Here is a 12,817-nt window from a genome sequence, read left to right as displayed (position 1 = left end):
AGGAGCTTTAAACTCTCGGGCTCCGGGTTCGTGCAGGTTCCCGTTACTGGGGTGGAACTCATGCAGCTGTGTACTGACGATCGAGTGTACTCGTACAGCGCGCTTGGATCCAAGTCGCCGATCGTGGTGGTGGCGGCTTCCTTGCCTGGATCTGCGTCGCGGGGTGAATGCAACGCCGACGGACTTTTGAGTATCTCCACGCCAGACACCACCACTCCCGGGATTCGCGGGAGCAAACGAGGTAAATGTCACTCCTGACAGCAGCGAGAGCACCGACTCGACAAGCACCACAATGAGGCCCGAAAATAACGTACTCGTACTTCGTATTGGAGACGAATGGCTGTCTACCTCGCAGCATCTTTGCCACAGCCAGTGAAGGTGGTTCTGCTGCGCTATGAGCAGCCTCGTTAAACGTCGACCTGTCCGTAACGACAGCGGTCTGCCGGCTGCCTCGCGCGCCCTCGACGCTGAAACCTCAGCGCATGGTTGCTAGCCGCCTCCCGCAGTTCGCGAATGATGCCGTGAGTACTGCTTTTTCCGACATGCTCCAACTCCAAGGGTATCCCGACATTGAATCAACGAACCTAAAGTGACCCGGTCGCCTCGCTTATCCCACGTCAGCCTGCCTATCGGCTGGCTCTCGAGAGGTGACACTATGCTTCTCCCCGTACGCCATGCGTGTAGTAGTACAGAATCAGATGCGTAGAGGGCACGTTAGTAGATAACCATATCCTCTTCTCCCTCTACCAGAACGTCACCTGAATCGTCGTGCGGGTCGTGATGATGGGACTGCGGTCCTGGCTGCTGCTCGATGGGCTCGGCGTCTCGAACCTCTCGATCCTCCGTTTCGGGGTGCTGATCCGCATCCTCGGCGTTAGCAGAGGGCCGCGGGGATGGTGGCGGCCCAATGTCGGGTACCGGCATGGGCGCTGGGCTGGGCTCCCGGGGACGGCTGTCTATGTCGTTCTTGAGCCCGTACCGTCGGAGGTGGCGCTCCTTTCGATACTTGAAGTCTTCTAGGTCGCGGGCAATGTCGACCTTGACGTCACTTATCTGATCATCGATGATGTCCTCTTCTCTCTCTGTCAGGCGATAGGGCCTGTAATACTACCGGGTAATGTTAGCGAGGCCAATGGGCGGTAATGGACTGCGCATAACTCACAATTACGGGCCGGGCTCTGGTGCGGAGGAATTGGGCTAGGCGAAGCTCCTTTGCGTGTCTGTTGCGCATCTGCCAAAAGAATGTCAGCGCCACAATTGCCAGCCAAGTTGGAACGCAGACGCGTCTTACCACTTGCTCCTCGAAGTGAATCTGCTGCTCCATGCGGATCTTGTGTAGCTCTGCCTTCTTTTCAGCCCGCCGCTTATCATCTTCGGCTGTCTGCTCCTTCATCTTGATTTGCTGGCGCCTCTCAATCTCCTGTCGACGCTTCTGCTGCGAGCTGCTTCCCGTTTGGCTGAGGGTGTTGAGGAGGCCACCAAAAAGGCGCTTGCCGCGCTTCTTGTCCTCTTGAGTCACTGATGGCCTGCGCTCTTGGCCGCTACCATAAGAATCTCGTCGGTGTGCGGGCGAGGGGGATCGTCTGCGGGGTGGAGGCGAGGCTCTGTCCTCACTACCTTGCCTAGGCCGTTTGGCCCGGCCATCATCGCTGCGCGCTTCTGGGCTCGAAGCCTTGCGCTTCCGGCGGTCCTCATTGGTAGGGCTGTGGTGTTCGGATGCGCGCGGCGGCGACGCCGGCGCGTCGACGTCAAGTGCTCTGCGGGCGCTGCTTGTCAGTCTGGAGCTCTTGAGGGTAGCGGGGAGGGGCTGAGGACGTACGACTGTTCCGTCGCCATGACTGCTTGCTCTCCGCTTGGTGCTCAGTCGTGGTTCATGCTGAGGAATGTCTCTCGTGAATTCTTTTGTGGAGCTAGGATGTCAGCTTTGTACTCGCAAACGTCAAGAGGGCGCTCGGAGCGTGATGGCGGAGTGCAGTGAAGCTGGGTGACGATGTTGGAAAGACGGAAAATCGGGTCCCGCTGGTGGTGGTTGCTGTTGGTCACTGCTGGAAAGGGTCCCTGGACACCTTGGCTAGAGCTGAGCCGTTGGTGCACGGCTCCTATTGGATTGACCGTTTGCCCGAGAGCCGCAGTGGGACCCACCGAACCGCAGCTGTCGCGCATCCCGGTGCTGGAACCACAGTGGAGAGCAGCTGGCACAGGCGCTTTCGCCTTTGGAGTGTGCAAGATGGCACTTGTTTGGTGACTGTTGAGTCTTACCAGCTTTCATCAGATGAACTGTGGGAGATGACCTGATGACACTGGAAGAGAGTATCCGTCGCAACATCCTTCGTTAGGCGGGACAACACCAGACGGGAGCTCTTGCGGTCGGTACGTCGTCCTAACTCCTGAGTCCAGACAAAACAGGTCCCCACGATCTTGAGGAGCATCTGTGTCACGAGTCGGCTGGGTTCGCCCTGCGACAATTGCTTGGCATCAGATTTGCCAAAGCTCGGAGCATGAAATGGCGGACCAGATGCTTGTGGAAGATATGCCGGTTTGGCAAGCGGCGCAAACACGAAAAGAGCAAGGGGGGCTCTGACAACCAGGTGCCGGGGCACTCGAGTATCGAGATCAAGGCTCCTGTCCCTTTTCCGTCTCCTGCCGATGCAATTCCAGCGGCTCCCCCGAGCATTGTCCTTTTGTAGGGGTCCCGGCTAGGGCTGAAGAGGGCTCGCGCTCTCGCTCTCATTGGCCTCCAGAACGGCCGGACGACTTGATCGGGCTCGGCGGCTTCCTCTTGTCAACTGGCGGGACGCACCTTCCCGCAACCGCTCCTCGCCGCTGCGGGGCCTCGACCTCAAAAGACAAAATACGGCTCTCAATTTCTCCAGCACCGTCTTGTCCTCTAGACTGCTCTCGCACCTCGCGCCGGCCAACTGCCCGGCATGGCTTAACGCTGACGGGCCCAGCGCGGCGAAACCGACACCCGCCTGCGACAGGTTTTGCTGCCAATGGGCCCGAACCAAGGGGTCTTGAATGGTATTCCTTGCGCCGCGGCCGAGCGATGTAACACACGCGCAGCGAAGCGTTGCCAGCTGGCCCAGTCGACGCAGGGATGTTTGGTATGGCCTCGGATCTGCGCTTGAGATCAATTCTTGTCGCAGCATATAAGTATATGCGGTTTCGCTTGACGATGCCCGTCGCATTCCTGGCCGTCTGCCTGTGTCACCTTCTCGCAGCCCTCTGTCCTCTTGCAGGCTCAACCGCGCCAGTCACTCGGATTGCGCTCGACTCGCGGCACCTGTGCTGCCATTCAATATGGCTCTTCCAAAGCTTTTTGGGGATGGGTCCGCGGCCGACACCGCCCCTAAGAGCTCTGGAGCCCAAGCCCACGTCGACGAGTTCGCATCCAAACACGATCATCTCGACCGCGACCAGCTTGCTCGACTCGGCAAGAAGCAGGTTCTGAGACGCACTTTTGGCTTCTTCTCCATCGTCGGCCTCAGCTGCACCGTCCTGATCACATGGGAGGGGTCTCTCATCCTGTTCCAACAAGGCTTGATGAATGGCGGCCCAGCCGGCGTCATCTACAGCTACCTCTTCGTCTGGCTCGGCAACCTCAGCGTCTTCTCCACCCTCTCCGAGCTGGCCTCAATGGCCCCGACGTCCGGTGGTCAATACCATTGGGTTGCCATGCTGGCGCCCCGGTCCTGCTCCAAGGTCCTCAGCTACGTGACGGGCTGGCTGGCAGTGGGCGGATGGCAGGGCACTGTGGCCACTGCCAGCTACCTGTCCGGAAGCATGATCCAGGCCCTAATCATCATGACTGTATCGTCTTATGAGCCGCAGCCATACCAAGGAACTCTCCTTTCCTGGGCCGTTGCCGCGTTCTGCGTCTTCATCAACGTCTTGGCCAGCGTCTGGCTGCCTCGCTTCGAGAGCCTCATCCTAGTCCTCCACATTGCCGGCTTCTTTGCCATCCTCGTCCCCGTTGTCGTCCTTGGACCGCATAGTGATGCTAGTACTGTCTTTACCACATTCCAGAACGGCGGCGGTTGGCCAACGCAAGGATTGTCCTTCTTCGTTGGCATGATTGGACAAGTATTTGCCTTTGTCGGTAAGCTGCCACCGCGTCAGGCTCTCGTGTCTCTGACCGCTAATTACCTCTTTCACTTATAGGCGTCGACGCTGCATTTCACGTAATACCCCCTCTCTTCCTCATCAAGTGGGTGATGGCTTACAAAACTCTCGCGTAGCTGTCCGAAGAGGTCCACAACGCCGCCGTCGTTGTGCCCCAATCAATCATAATGAGCATGTTGATCAACGGCACGCTGGGATTCGCCATGAACATCGCAGTACTGTTTTGCATGGGAAACCTGGATGATGCGTTGAACTCCAAACTGCCCTTTGCCTTTATGGAAATATTCCTGCAGGCCACTCGATCAGTTGCTGGAGCGGCCACAATGTCGTCGCTGGTGTTGGTTCTGGCCATATCGGCCACCGTCGGCATTTACGCGTCGACATCTCGAGTATTCTGGTCGTTTGCCCGCGACCGAGGTCTTCCATTCTGGAATGCACTTTCCAAGGTAACAGCAATATCCTCGCTCTCATTGTGCCATGTCACCGCTGATAAAGATGTATTACTGCAGATCGACTCTCGGACCGCCGTTCCGCGCCGTGCAGTCCTCCTCACTGCCACCATATCTTGTTTACTGGGACTCATCAACATTGGATCCTCCACAGCGTTCAATGACGTGGTATCATTGTCAGTCTCGGGTCTCTACGCATCGTACCTCATAGCGACGGGTTTGCTCCTCTACCGCCGCTGCACCAGCGGGTTCGCATTGCCTGATACTTCGGCCCCGCTACCTGCCCTCGCCAATACGGCTGGTGCAGAGCTGGTTTGGGGAAACTGGCACGTCCCTGGTGCATTGGGCATCATCAACAACGGAGTGGCGTGCGTCTACCTGGTCATTGTGCTGTTCTTTAGCCTCTGGCCTCCGGTCACCCCGGTTAACGCGGAGACCATGAACTACAGCGTCCTGGTCACAGGCGCAGTCGCCATCTTCAGTGCCATCTATTACTTTGTCTGGGCGAGGAAGGTGTACAAGGGTCCAGTCGTCGAGACCTGACTTGACAGGAGCGGGGCATGTATGGGTAGTAGTATCCTGTAGGCCGTCATAGCGAAGAAGCTCTTCACTTTCCAAACTCTCTGCTTCGGGCACTTTGGGCATTCCGGGCATTTTGATGAGACTGGGTGGACGAGATTGAGCGCGGCATGAATGTTGAATTCGCGAGAGTCAAGTGGCACTGTTGCGACGGTCGTGGAGATTTGTTGAGGCATGCGATTTGGTCAGTGCGACGCGGCGAGCATATCACTCGAAGTCGGAGCTGATCAAAGCCTTCATGCGACAGCTTGCATCGATTAACTATTTACAGCTCACAACCAATTCCGCATCGTTTTGATCAACGGTCTCGCTCATTCAGTCCCTCAAAAACGAGGCGATGATCGGCTAGTAATCACCGTCTCGACCTGGATCTCCGGGTTAAGCTTCGTCGGGACCCCAGTGGCGCTCAGTTCTCCCAGGTCACTAGACGATGAGTCCTCAGAGGCAGCGTTTGACCTGTTGATGGACTGCATTGTGTACTTGTGGGCCCACTGGCCAGTGCTTCGCCCTTGTCCAGTAGTCACCCGGTTGTTCGACGATGATGGAAGGTGAGTATCGGCATTCTCGCTTCGCGCAAGGCGTGTGATAAGGTCTGCCATGGACATTTCGATGTTGAGCTTGACCATGTACGCCACGGGGTGGAACTGTATGTAGACGACCTGGTTAGGCAGTGACATGAGTCCAATAAGCAGGCCCTAGCCACGTCCGATGTCAGTAAAGAACTTCGGGTTCCCGGAGTGAGTACGTACATCCATGCAGATCGAGAGAACCATGAGCTTTGCATTAAAGCTAACCAGGGGCGCATATTTGGTCAAGGCGTGCTGCACAATAAGCCTTCTTTTTACAGTGCGCAGAAAATAGTAGTTGAGTCCAGCGTCGACGAGCAGGATGAGAATCTTGGAGATGCGGTCCCACACTGTGTTTATGTCTACGAATCTGTATTCGCAGATTAGAGATGCGTCATCTTTGGCCTCGGGCGCGTTTCGCAGTGACTTACACTTGGCTAACTGGTGGGACGGTGTGTGCCGGAATCCAGATGCAGAAGACTGCGATGTTGATGCAAGTAATCGCGAAAGCGGTGCCCCATTTGAGCTTGAAAATTGTACTCCTGTGTTCTGCGATGATGGCAATTCGGTTGATGATTATTTGCATAAGCAATTGGATTTCGAGAACCCAGAGGCATAGAATGCAAAATAAGACTGGTACTCTAAATGCGGTCAGGACATTGATCTGCGCCTGGAATGAGCCGTACACTTACGTAGGTGATATGATCCCGTCAAGGAGAACATATCCCATGATACCAATGGCGAGATTCGCGAAAATCTCTCCCCAAACCATGTAGATATAGGCGCTTCTCCATGGGTAGTTATTCCTGCGGGTCTGCTTGATGGCTTCCCACACAGTCAAGAAGCCGAATCCCAGGGTAAAGCCAGCAGCCAGGGTGGCGATCTGAATATCTCCTTTGGATGCCATGCTTAGGGCGTCGCCAAAATAGCAGAGGATCGAAATATCGGACAGTGGATGGATCTGTATGAAAGAAAACGAGACTTCCAGAGCTCTGGATTATATTTATGGATTGATGACTGATCTCTGCGATGTAAATGGGAATTTCTTGGTCCGCCAGCTTCTAAGATCGCCTACTTTAGCCGCCCAGCACCAGGGCACTAGGTTTCCGAGCCATCAAGCAGCCGTGTCGGTCCTGGGCCACGGACCTCTTCTCCGAGTGCTAGGCGAGCATCCATGCCGATCAAGCTGTGTCACGGACTGACTGGTCGGCGGAACGAGCAAAGTGAAACGCCATGTCAATGACCGTGTGTAGTGGGTATGCCCCTGGCGCTCCACGTGGTCAAGTAATGTACCCTTAAGCCAGAACAGACACCTAGCATGCAAGCAGCTTGATTCAAGGTCCGCGATATTGACAAGAACGATTCGAAACACACAACACGATATGGAGCCCGGCGGTGACCGACCGTTCGTATCTCACTAATCCCGAGGAATGAGCCTTGATCCTAGGCAGCTTGGCTATCTGGATGGGCAGGAACTGATCGGGTGGGTGCCGGCCGACACCGCAACGCCCGGACGCGACCCTCTCCGCCGGAGGAGGTCCGTGTCTATATATGTAGCCGAAGTGTTTACAGCTCTCTGACACCGTCGGCATACCTCAAAGCACGTGACGGATCATTGCCAGGGGATAACCCCGATGAAGACAAGGGCCGCGGATCGCTAATGGCGCTCTAGGGGCCATCCCAACCAAGGTCATTGCATACACATGCGGTGAGCAGCACTGCACTAGCGGTTTCGGATGGCCCGATCCTGATCGTTTACTACCGATCACGCAAGGTCCCGCAAGAAGGATCAGTGCCTGCAGATAGACCAGACTGGAATTGGTTCGTACCGTTTGGCGAACCGAGAAGGTCAGAGCGTTCAGTGGGTCGTTTGTTGAAGCTGCGGGAACGTCGCAGCGCGCGATTGGAGGCCAACCCGCACAGGACGGTGCAACTCATCAAGGCGGGGGATACTCGACCAAGCCGCTTTGACACTTTCTGGGGTTGACGCCACCTCTACCATCCAGACTTGACATCAGTAACATCGGACCATAGTTCAGACAATCGGCCAACGAATAAATGGACTGCGGCATTTCCGGACGAAAGTCCGTGAGCCAAAGCTTACAGCTGGGCACTTTCTGCGTATGGCGGCCGTATTGGTCCTACGACACGAGTTTGGTTGAGGCTAGGCGGATCATCAAGCTGAGGTCCGTGAGCCATTGATGCCCTTGGTGATGGCCGCGGCAGGCAGCGAGACATTATAATTCCACTCGCACATTCGGCTCCTCATGCATCAAGCCCTTCCCATTTGTCCAATGTACATCGTCACACAGCATCCTACTTGCGCATTATGGCTTCGTCGGAGTTGACCAGAACTGACAAAGTCCACTCGCTTGCTCACGATCTCGACTTGCGAAACACCTGCGCGAACGATGAGACAGCCGGCATCAGGATTGAAAATTGCATCGGCTTCAGCAAGGTGCCAATCGGACTCGCGGGGCCTTTGCGCGTCTCCGGCCTGGACTTTGAAGACAACGCCTACGCACCACTCGCGACATATGAGCCAACACTCGTCGCCAGCTGCTCTCGTGGCTGCAAAGCCTTTAACCTTTCCGGGGGTGTGAAGTTTGAGGTTCTGGGAAACAGCATGTCCCGCGCTCCCGTGTTTGTCTTCAAGCATCCCGGTCATGCTGTGGCGTTCTCCCGGGCTCTTCCCACCTTTCGCGTCAGCTTTTCGAAGTGGGCAGAGTCTACGAGCAGGCATATACGTCTGCAGGAAATGCGATCTACTGTCATAGGGTCACAGGTTCACGTCTTCTGCGCCTATCACACTGGGAGCGCCGCGGGACAGAACATGGTCACGAACGCCACGCAATATGCCTGCGACATGCTTCGCAATTCCTGCGGAGACCGATTCTCTATTCAGGACTTCGTCATCGAAGGCCAGTTGTCATCGGACAAGAAGCCGTCATGGGGGAATGTGAAAACACCGAGAGGTGTGGAAGTACTCGCTTGGGGGACAATCACGCCTTCTGCTTGCCAGACTGTCCTCGGATGCAGTACGCAGCGGCTCTACTGGGCGCAACAGACTCTCAAAGAGGGCGGCATTCGGAACGGTCAATTCGGTTCAAACATCAATACGGCGAACATTTTTGCAGCAATGTTCATATCAACGGGCCAGGATCCGGGCAGTACGGCTGAAGCCGCTTGGAGCCATCTGACTTCAGAGCTCGATCCAAGTACAGGGGTACTGACTATGAGCCTTTATGTCCCTTCCTTGCCTGTTGGGACTGTAGGTGGCGGAACCGGATACTCGACGCAAAAAGAGGCCCTCAACTTACTCAAATGTGATGCGCCCGGCATGAAAACCCGACTTGCTGGCATGATAGCCTCTTTCGCATTGGCTCTTGATGCTAGCACAAGTGCTGCTATTGCCAATGATACCTTTACAGATAGCCATATGCGGTTGGCTCGTGGGAGGACACGTGAAAGGCTATGACGGATGTTTGGTCACTACTGCGTTGAGGATCGAGGGTTAGTAGAGACTATGTTTAAGTAAATGAATAGGAGTATTGGTATGATATGCTCGCTCACTCATTGATTGCGCCTGATAGCCGTGACCGAACTGAGACTCTTGGCCGGGCTTTGAGGCACGAGGGAAACGGTGGGAACGGTGGGAACGACAGACACGGCGGGAATGGCAGACACGGCAGGAACGAAGGACACGGCGGGAACGAAGGACACTGCCGGAACGAGGGGAACGAAGGACACGGCGGCAATGGGGGAAACGGAGGGAACGAGGGAAACGTCGGTCGCAAGGGGACATCGGGAGACGTCGTGAGAAGCTTCATATTACGCCCGGCTGAGGGGGCAACGACGGGAGCCACTCGATATACGGGGGGCTGTACATCTTATATTAACCCGGGCCTGAGCTCAGCAATGTTACAGGGAGTCTACAGCATACCTGTCGTTGAACTACCCACTATATTTTCTGCCCATCAATTTCCAGGTTGCCCGGTTGCCAAACTGACTGCCAAATATATCAGTCAGTCCAGGTCAATTCAGCAGCTAGCAGTACAGCGGGCAGTCAGTACCTTATAGCGGGGCAGCCAGTGCAGCGGGTGGCCAGGACAGGGAGCTCGTCCCGACTGGGCAATTAGGCAGCTTTTGCCTCTCTAGTCACTTGGTAAGCTAAAAAACCGCCACAGCTCCCTCCACTGCACCGCGAACCTGCCCTTCGACACATCACTGACTGGCCTCTGCAAACAGCACCATGTCGCGCCATCACCCGTAAGTTCGCCCCGGTGCCTCGCGAGCGCTTTGCGCCTCTTTGTCTCGCTGGATCAAAGTCAGGGAGGAGGTTGACCACTGCCCGCAGCGACCTCGTCATGTGCCGCAAGCAGCCCGGCATCGCCATCGGCCGGCTCTGCGACAAGTGCGACGGCAAGTGCCCCGTCTGCGACTCCTACGTGCGACCGACGACGCTGGTGCGCATCTGCGACGAGTGCAGCTTCGGCAACTACCAAAACAAGTGCGTCGTCTGCGGCGGCGAGGGCATCTCCGACGCCTTCTACTGCTTCGAGTGCACGCGCCTCGAGAAGGACCGCGACGGCTGTCCCAAGATTATCAACCTCGGCAGCTCAAGAACAGACGTACGTGGCGCCCCTTTTCCCCTCCCGCGACCCCCCTTGCATTTGCAATTCGTTTGTCTTTGGACGGGCCGGTGCTGACTTTTGGCTTCCCCTTGGTGCAGCTCTTCTACCAAAAGAAAACGAATCGGACGACAAATTACTAGCCTTTGTGCTGGCCTGGGTTGGCCACGGCGTTTCGACGGCGCACTACCTATCACCTCGGCTTCTTTTCTGCAAAAATACAAGAGGTGCTTCCTTGGGACCTACAGGCGTGGTCCTGCACAAAGATTCTAGAGGCGTTTTGGGGCAAGAGGACAACATGGATGACTCGGCGTTCTGGTGGCGATATCTGGGCGATGGCGTTCCTTGCATGGCCTGGAGGGTAACCCGGACAGGGGCCTACAGCGCGCGGGTTTCGCTATCAGGAGCTCATTGCATCACTTCGGGGCGTACGACATGTAGATAACTTTTTAAATGTATGTTGCGCAAAGCCATTTGTCTCGTCATTCACGACCTTGTCTCTATCTGCAGATGACTGTGATCCACCGCGACAGCGCTCAGTGGTGATACATTGCCTCTGCCGGACAGAGTCTCGTCTAGATGAGTAAAGTACGTCGGCGCGTCAAGCTGTCGCCCGCGCCGCTGCGTGCTAATATCGTGGAAAGCGTACAAAAGAAAAGAATCTCCCGCCGTGGTACTTATGCAGTAGAATGTTGGTACAATACGGCTGAGTGATGGTGATGTCTTGCATGAGGTATATGAGGTATGTATTGGCGCAGGCGGTGTATGTTGCGGGCGCACCGGGGCAGCATGCGCCAGCCATTAGATGTAGCTGACCTTTGTGCCCATGCCGGCCGTGGCCTTGACCTTGCTCCATGACGCGCCGAGAATGCGCTGTATCCGCTGGCGGATGCCCTTGTGGCCTAGCATGATGAGGAGGCCGATGACAAAGGCCAGCAGTCGCGTCAGCAGCACGGGGTTGCCGTTGAGGGACGTGGCCAGCTCGATGATGGCGGCGCGCAGGCGGGACAAGATCATGCCGGCCTGGGCGGTAAAGGTCTGCGGGGGCGCCGCAACGGCCTTGCCGCCCGTCCGGCCGGGCCGTGGCTGCTGGGGTCGGCTGCCGGTGCCAGTATTGCCGTTGCCGTTGCTGTTGCTGCCGGTATTTCGGCGCGGCCTGCTTCCGTTGGCGGCGGCATAGCTGGGCGTCTGTTCGATGCCGTAGTCGACCTCGCTGCCCTCCCGGCCCTCCCTGCGGGCGCGCTCCTCCTCGAGGCGTTTCCGCTCCCGTTCCTCGTTCTCGGCGCGCTGACGCCGGGCTTCCTCGACCTCCCTGCGCAGCTGATCCTCCTGGCGCTGGCGCTCCTCGCGCTCAAGGCGCTCCTGCTCCTGCTGCTCCTCCTGAAGGCTCTGGAGGGCCTGGAGGAAGGCCTCGCGGCGCTCGTCATCGAGAACAGAGCTGACGCTGATGAACTCGCGGGCATAGTCCCACTCGTTGTTGCGCAGCAGCACGTGCAGCGTGTAGAGCTCGAGGATCTTGACGCGCGCGTTGAGGTCGCGCGGCGTGTTGGCGCCGCTTGTGCCTGGGGCCGGCGACCGGTACCGCTGACCCGCGCGGGAACCGGGCCCAGGCGAGGACGAGGCTGTGGCAGAGGCGCCGAGCTTGCCGGCGAGGTCGAAATTGGGCGCGTTAGACGAGGCGAGGTACGTCTCGAGTCGGCGCTGGTTCAGCGTCTGATCACGAGCGTGTGCCAGCAGCAGCGTGGCCCTGAAGTCGCGTGTTAGTAGGTAGAAACAACGATGTAGAGTTTGACCGGGGCGGGTGGCCTTACAGGTTGATGACGACGTCCGAGTCGACGTCGCCTTCGACGCCGTGGTATCCGTTACGGACGACCTCCTCCCATACATCGCCATCGCGGACCTTGGCACACAAGGCGCGCCACTCCTGGTTGCCGAATGCATCCTTGCCCTCGTCGGGCTCCATCTCAAGAACGGCATTGAGGATGGTCAGGTAGAGGCTCCAGACCTTGATGCGGGTGGTGCGGGAGGCGGCGGCGACGGGGGCAGGCTCGCCGTCATCTGCGGCGCCGCCGGGGGGCACGATGAGGGGCGTGAGTGTGGTGAGGGCTTCGGGCAGGCGGCGGGTCAGGAAGAGCGTTGAGGCCTGGCGGTACGTCTTGGAGATGTGCGATGTATGGCGAGCGGCGGTGGTAGAGGAGGAGAGCGACGAGATGGACGAGGAGAGGAGGTTGCGGGCGAAAGGGTCCGCAGTCGAGGACGTCGTCATGGTGGGACTCGAGCCGTTGAAGGCCGAGCCGTTGCGCGACGACGGCATCGTTGGCTGTTGGCTATTGTTGTTGTGCTGGTGCTGCTGCCACGGTGCAGTAGACGATGATGGCCTGGCTGGCTGAGCCGAGCTTGCGTGAGCTGCTCCGTCCGGCGAGTCTCTGCCGCACGTCGCTCGCTCGGTCAACCTCTTTCGCGGGCGCCG

At 57.4% G+C, this 12,817-nt stretch overlaps 5 protein-coding genes across 5 annotated transcripts; 2 read left to right on the top strand and 3 right to left on the bottom strand.

The window, feature by feature from the left end:
• Window positions 1-714: 714 nt before the first annotated feature.
• PLICBS_002924 (uncharacterized protein) lies at window positions 715-1,836 on the bottom strand (the record flags this gene model as incomplete). The annotated part of the gene is made up of 4 exons (XM_018322640.2): window positions 715-1,107; window positions 1,163-1,231; window positions 1,292-1,757; window positions 1,820-1,836. 4 exons carry the CDS (start codon window positions 1,834-1,836, stop codon window positions 715-717), a joined length of 945 nt encoding a protein of 314 aa, XP_018177870.2.
• Window positions 1,837-3,300: 1,464 nt separating this feature from the next.
• Window positions 3,301-5,114, top strand: PLICBS_002923 (uncharacterized protein; the record flags this gene model as incomplete). The annotated part of the gene is made up of 4 exons (XM_018322639.2): window positions 3,301-4,099; window positions 4,162-4,181; window positions 4,239-4,568; window positions 4,632-5,114. The coding sequence occupies 4 exons, from the start codon at window positions 3,301-3,303 to the stop codon at window positions 5,112-5,114; spliced, it is 1,632 nt and encodes a 543-aa protein (XP_018177869.2).
• A 359-nt stretch (window positions 5,115-5,473) lies between these two features.
• PLICBS_002922 (uncharacterized protein) lies at window positions 5,474-6,302 on the bottom strand (the record flags this gene model as incomplete). The annotated part of the gene is made up of 3 exons (XM_018322638.2): window positions 5,474-5,845; window positions 5,900-6,086; window positions 6,148-6,302. The coding sequence occupies 3 exons, from the start codon at window positions 6,300-6,302 to the stop codon at window positions 5,474-5,476; spliced, it is 714 nt and encodes a 237-aa protein (XP_018177868.2).
• Window positions 6,303-9,968: 3,666 nt separating this feature from the next.
• Window positions 9,969-10,490, top strand: PLICBS_002921 (uncharacterized protein; the record flags this gene model as incomplete). Its single annotated transcript, XM_018322636.1, has 3 exons — window positions 9,969-9,985; window positions 10,074-10,347; window positions 10,449-10,490. The coding sequence occupies 3 exons, from the start codon at window positions 9,969-9,971 to the stop codon at window positions 10,488-10,490; spliced, it is 333 nt and encodes a 110-aa protein (XP_018177866.1).
• A 658-nt stretch (window positions 10,491-11,148) lies between these two features.
• PLICBS_002920 (uncharacterized protein) lies at window positions 11,149-12,661 on the bottom strand (the record flags this gene model as incomplete). Its single annotated transcript, XM_018322635.1, has 2 exons — window positions 11,149-12,094; window positions 12,159-12,661. 2 exons carry the CDS (start codon window positions 12,659-12,661, stop codon window positions 11,149-11,151), a joined length of 1,449 nt encoding a protein of 482 aa, XP_018177865.1.
• Between the last annotated feature and the right edge of the window lie 156 nt (window positions 12,662-12,817).

This window comes from Purpureocillium lilacinum (genome assembly GCF_023168085.1).
Source record: "Purpureocillium lilacinum CBS 284.36 DNA, scaffold_2, whole genome shotgun sequence".
NCBI classification, from domain to species: Eukaryota; Fungi; Ascomycota; class Sordariomycetes; order Hypocreales; family Ophiocordycipitaceae; genus Purpureocillium; species Purpureocillium lilacinum.
Note: the sequence above shows the minus strand (reverse complement) of the source record. Positions and strands in the feature narration are given on the sequence as shown.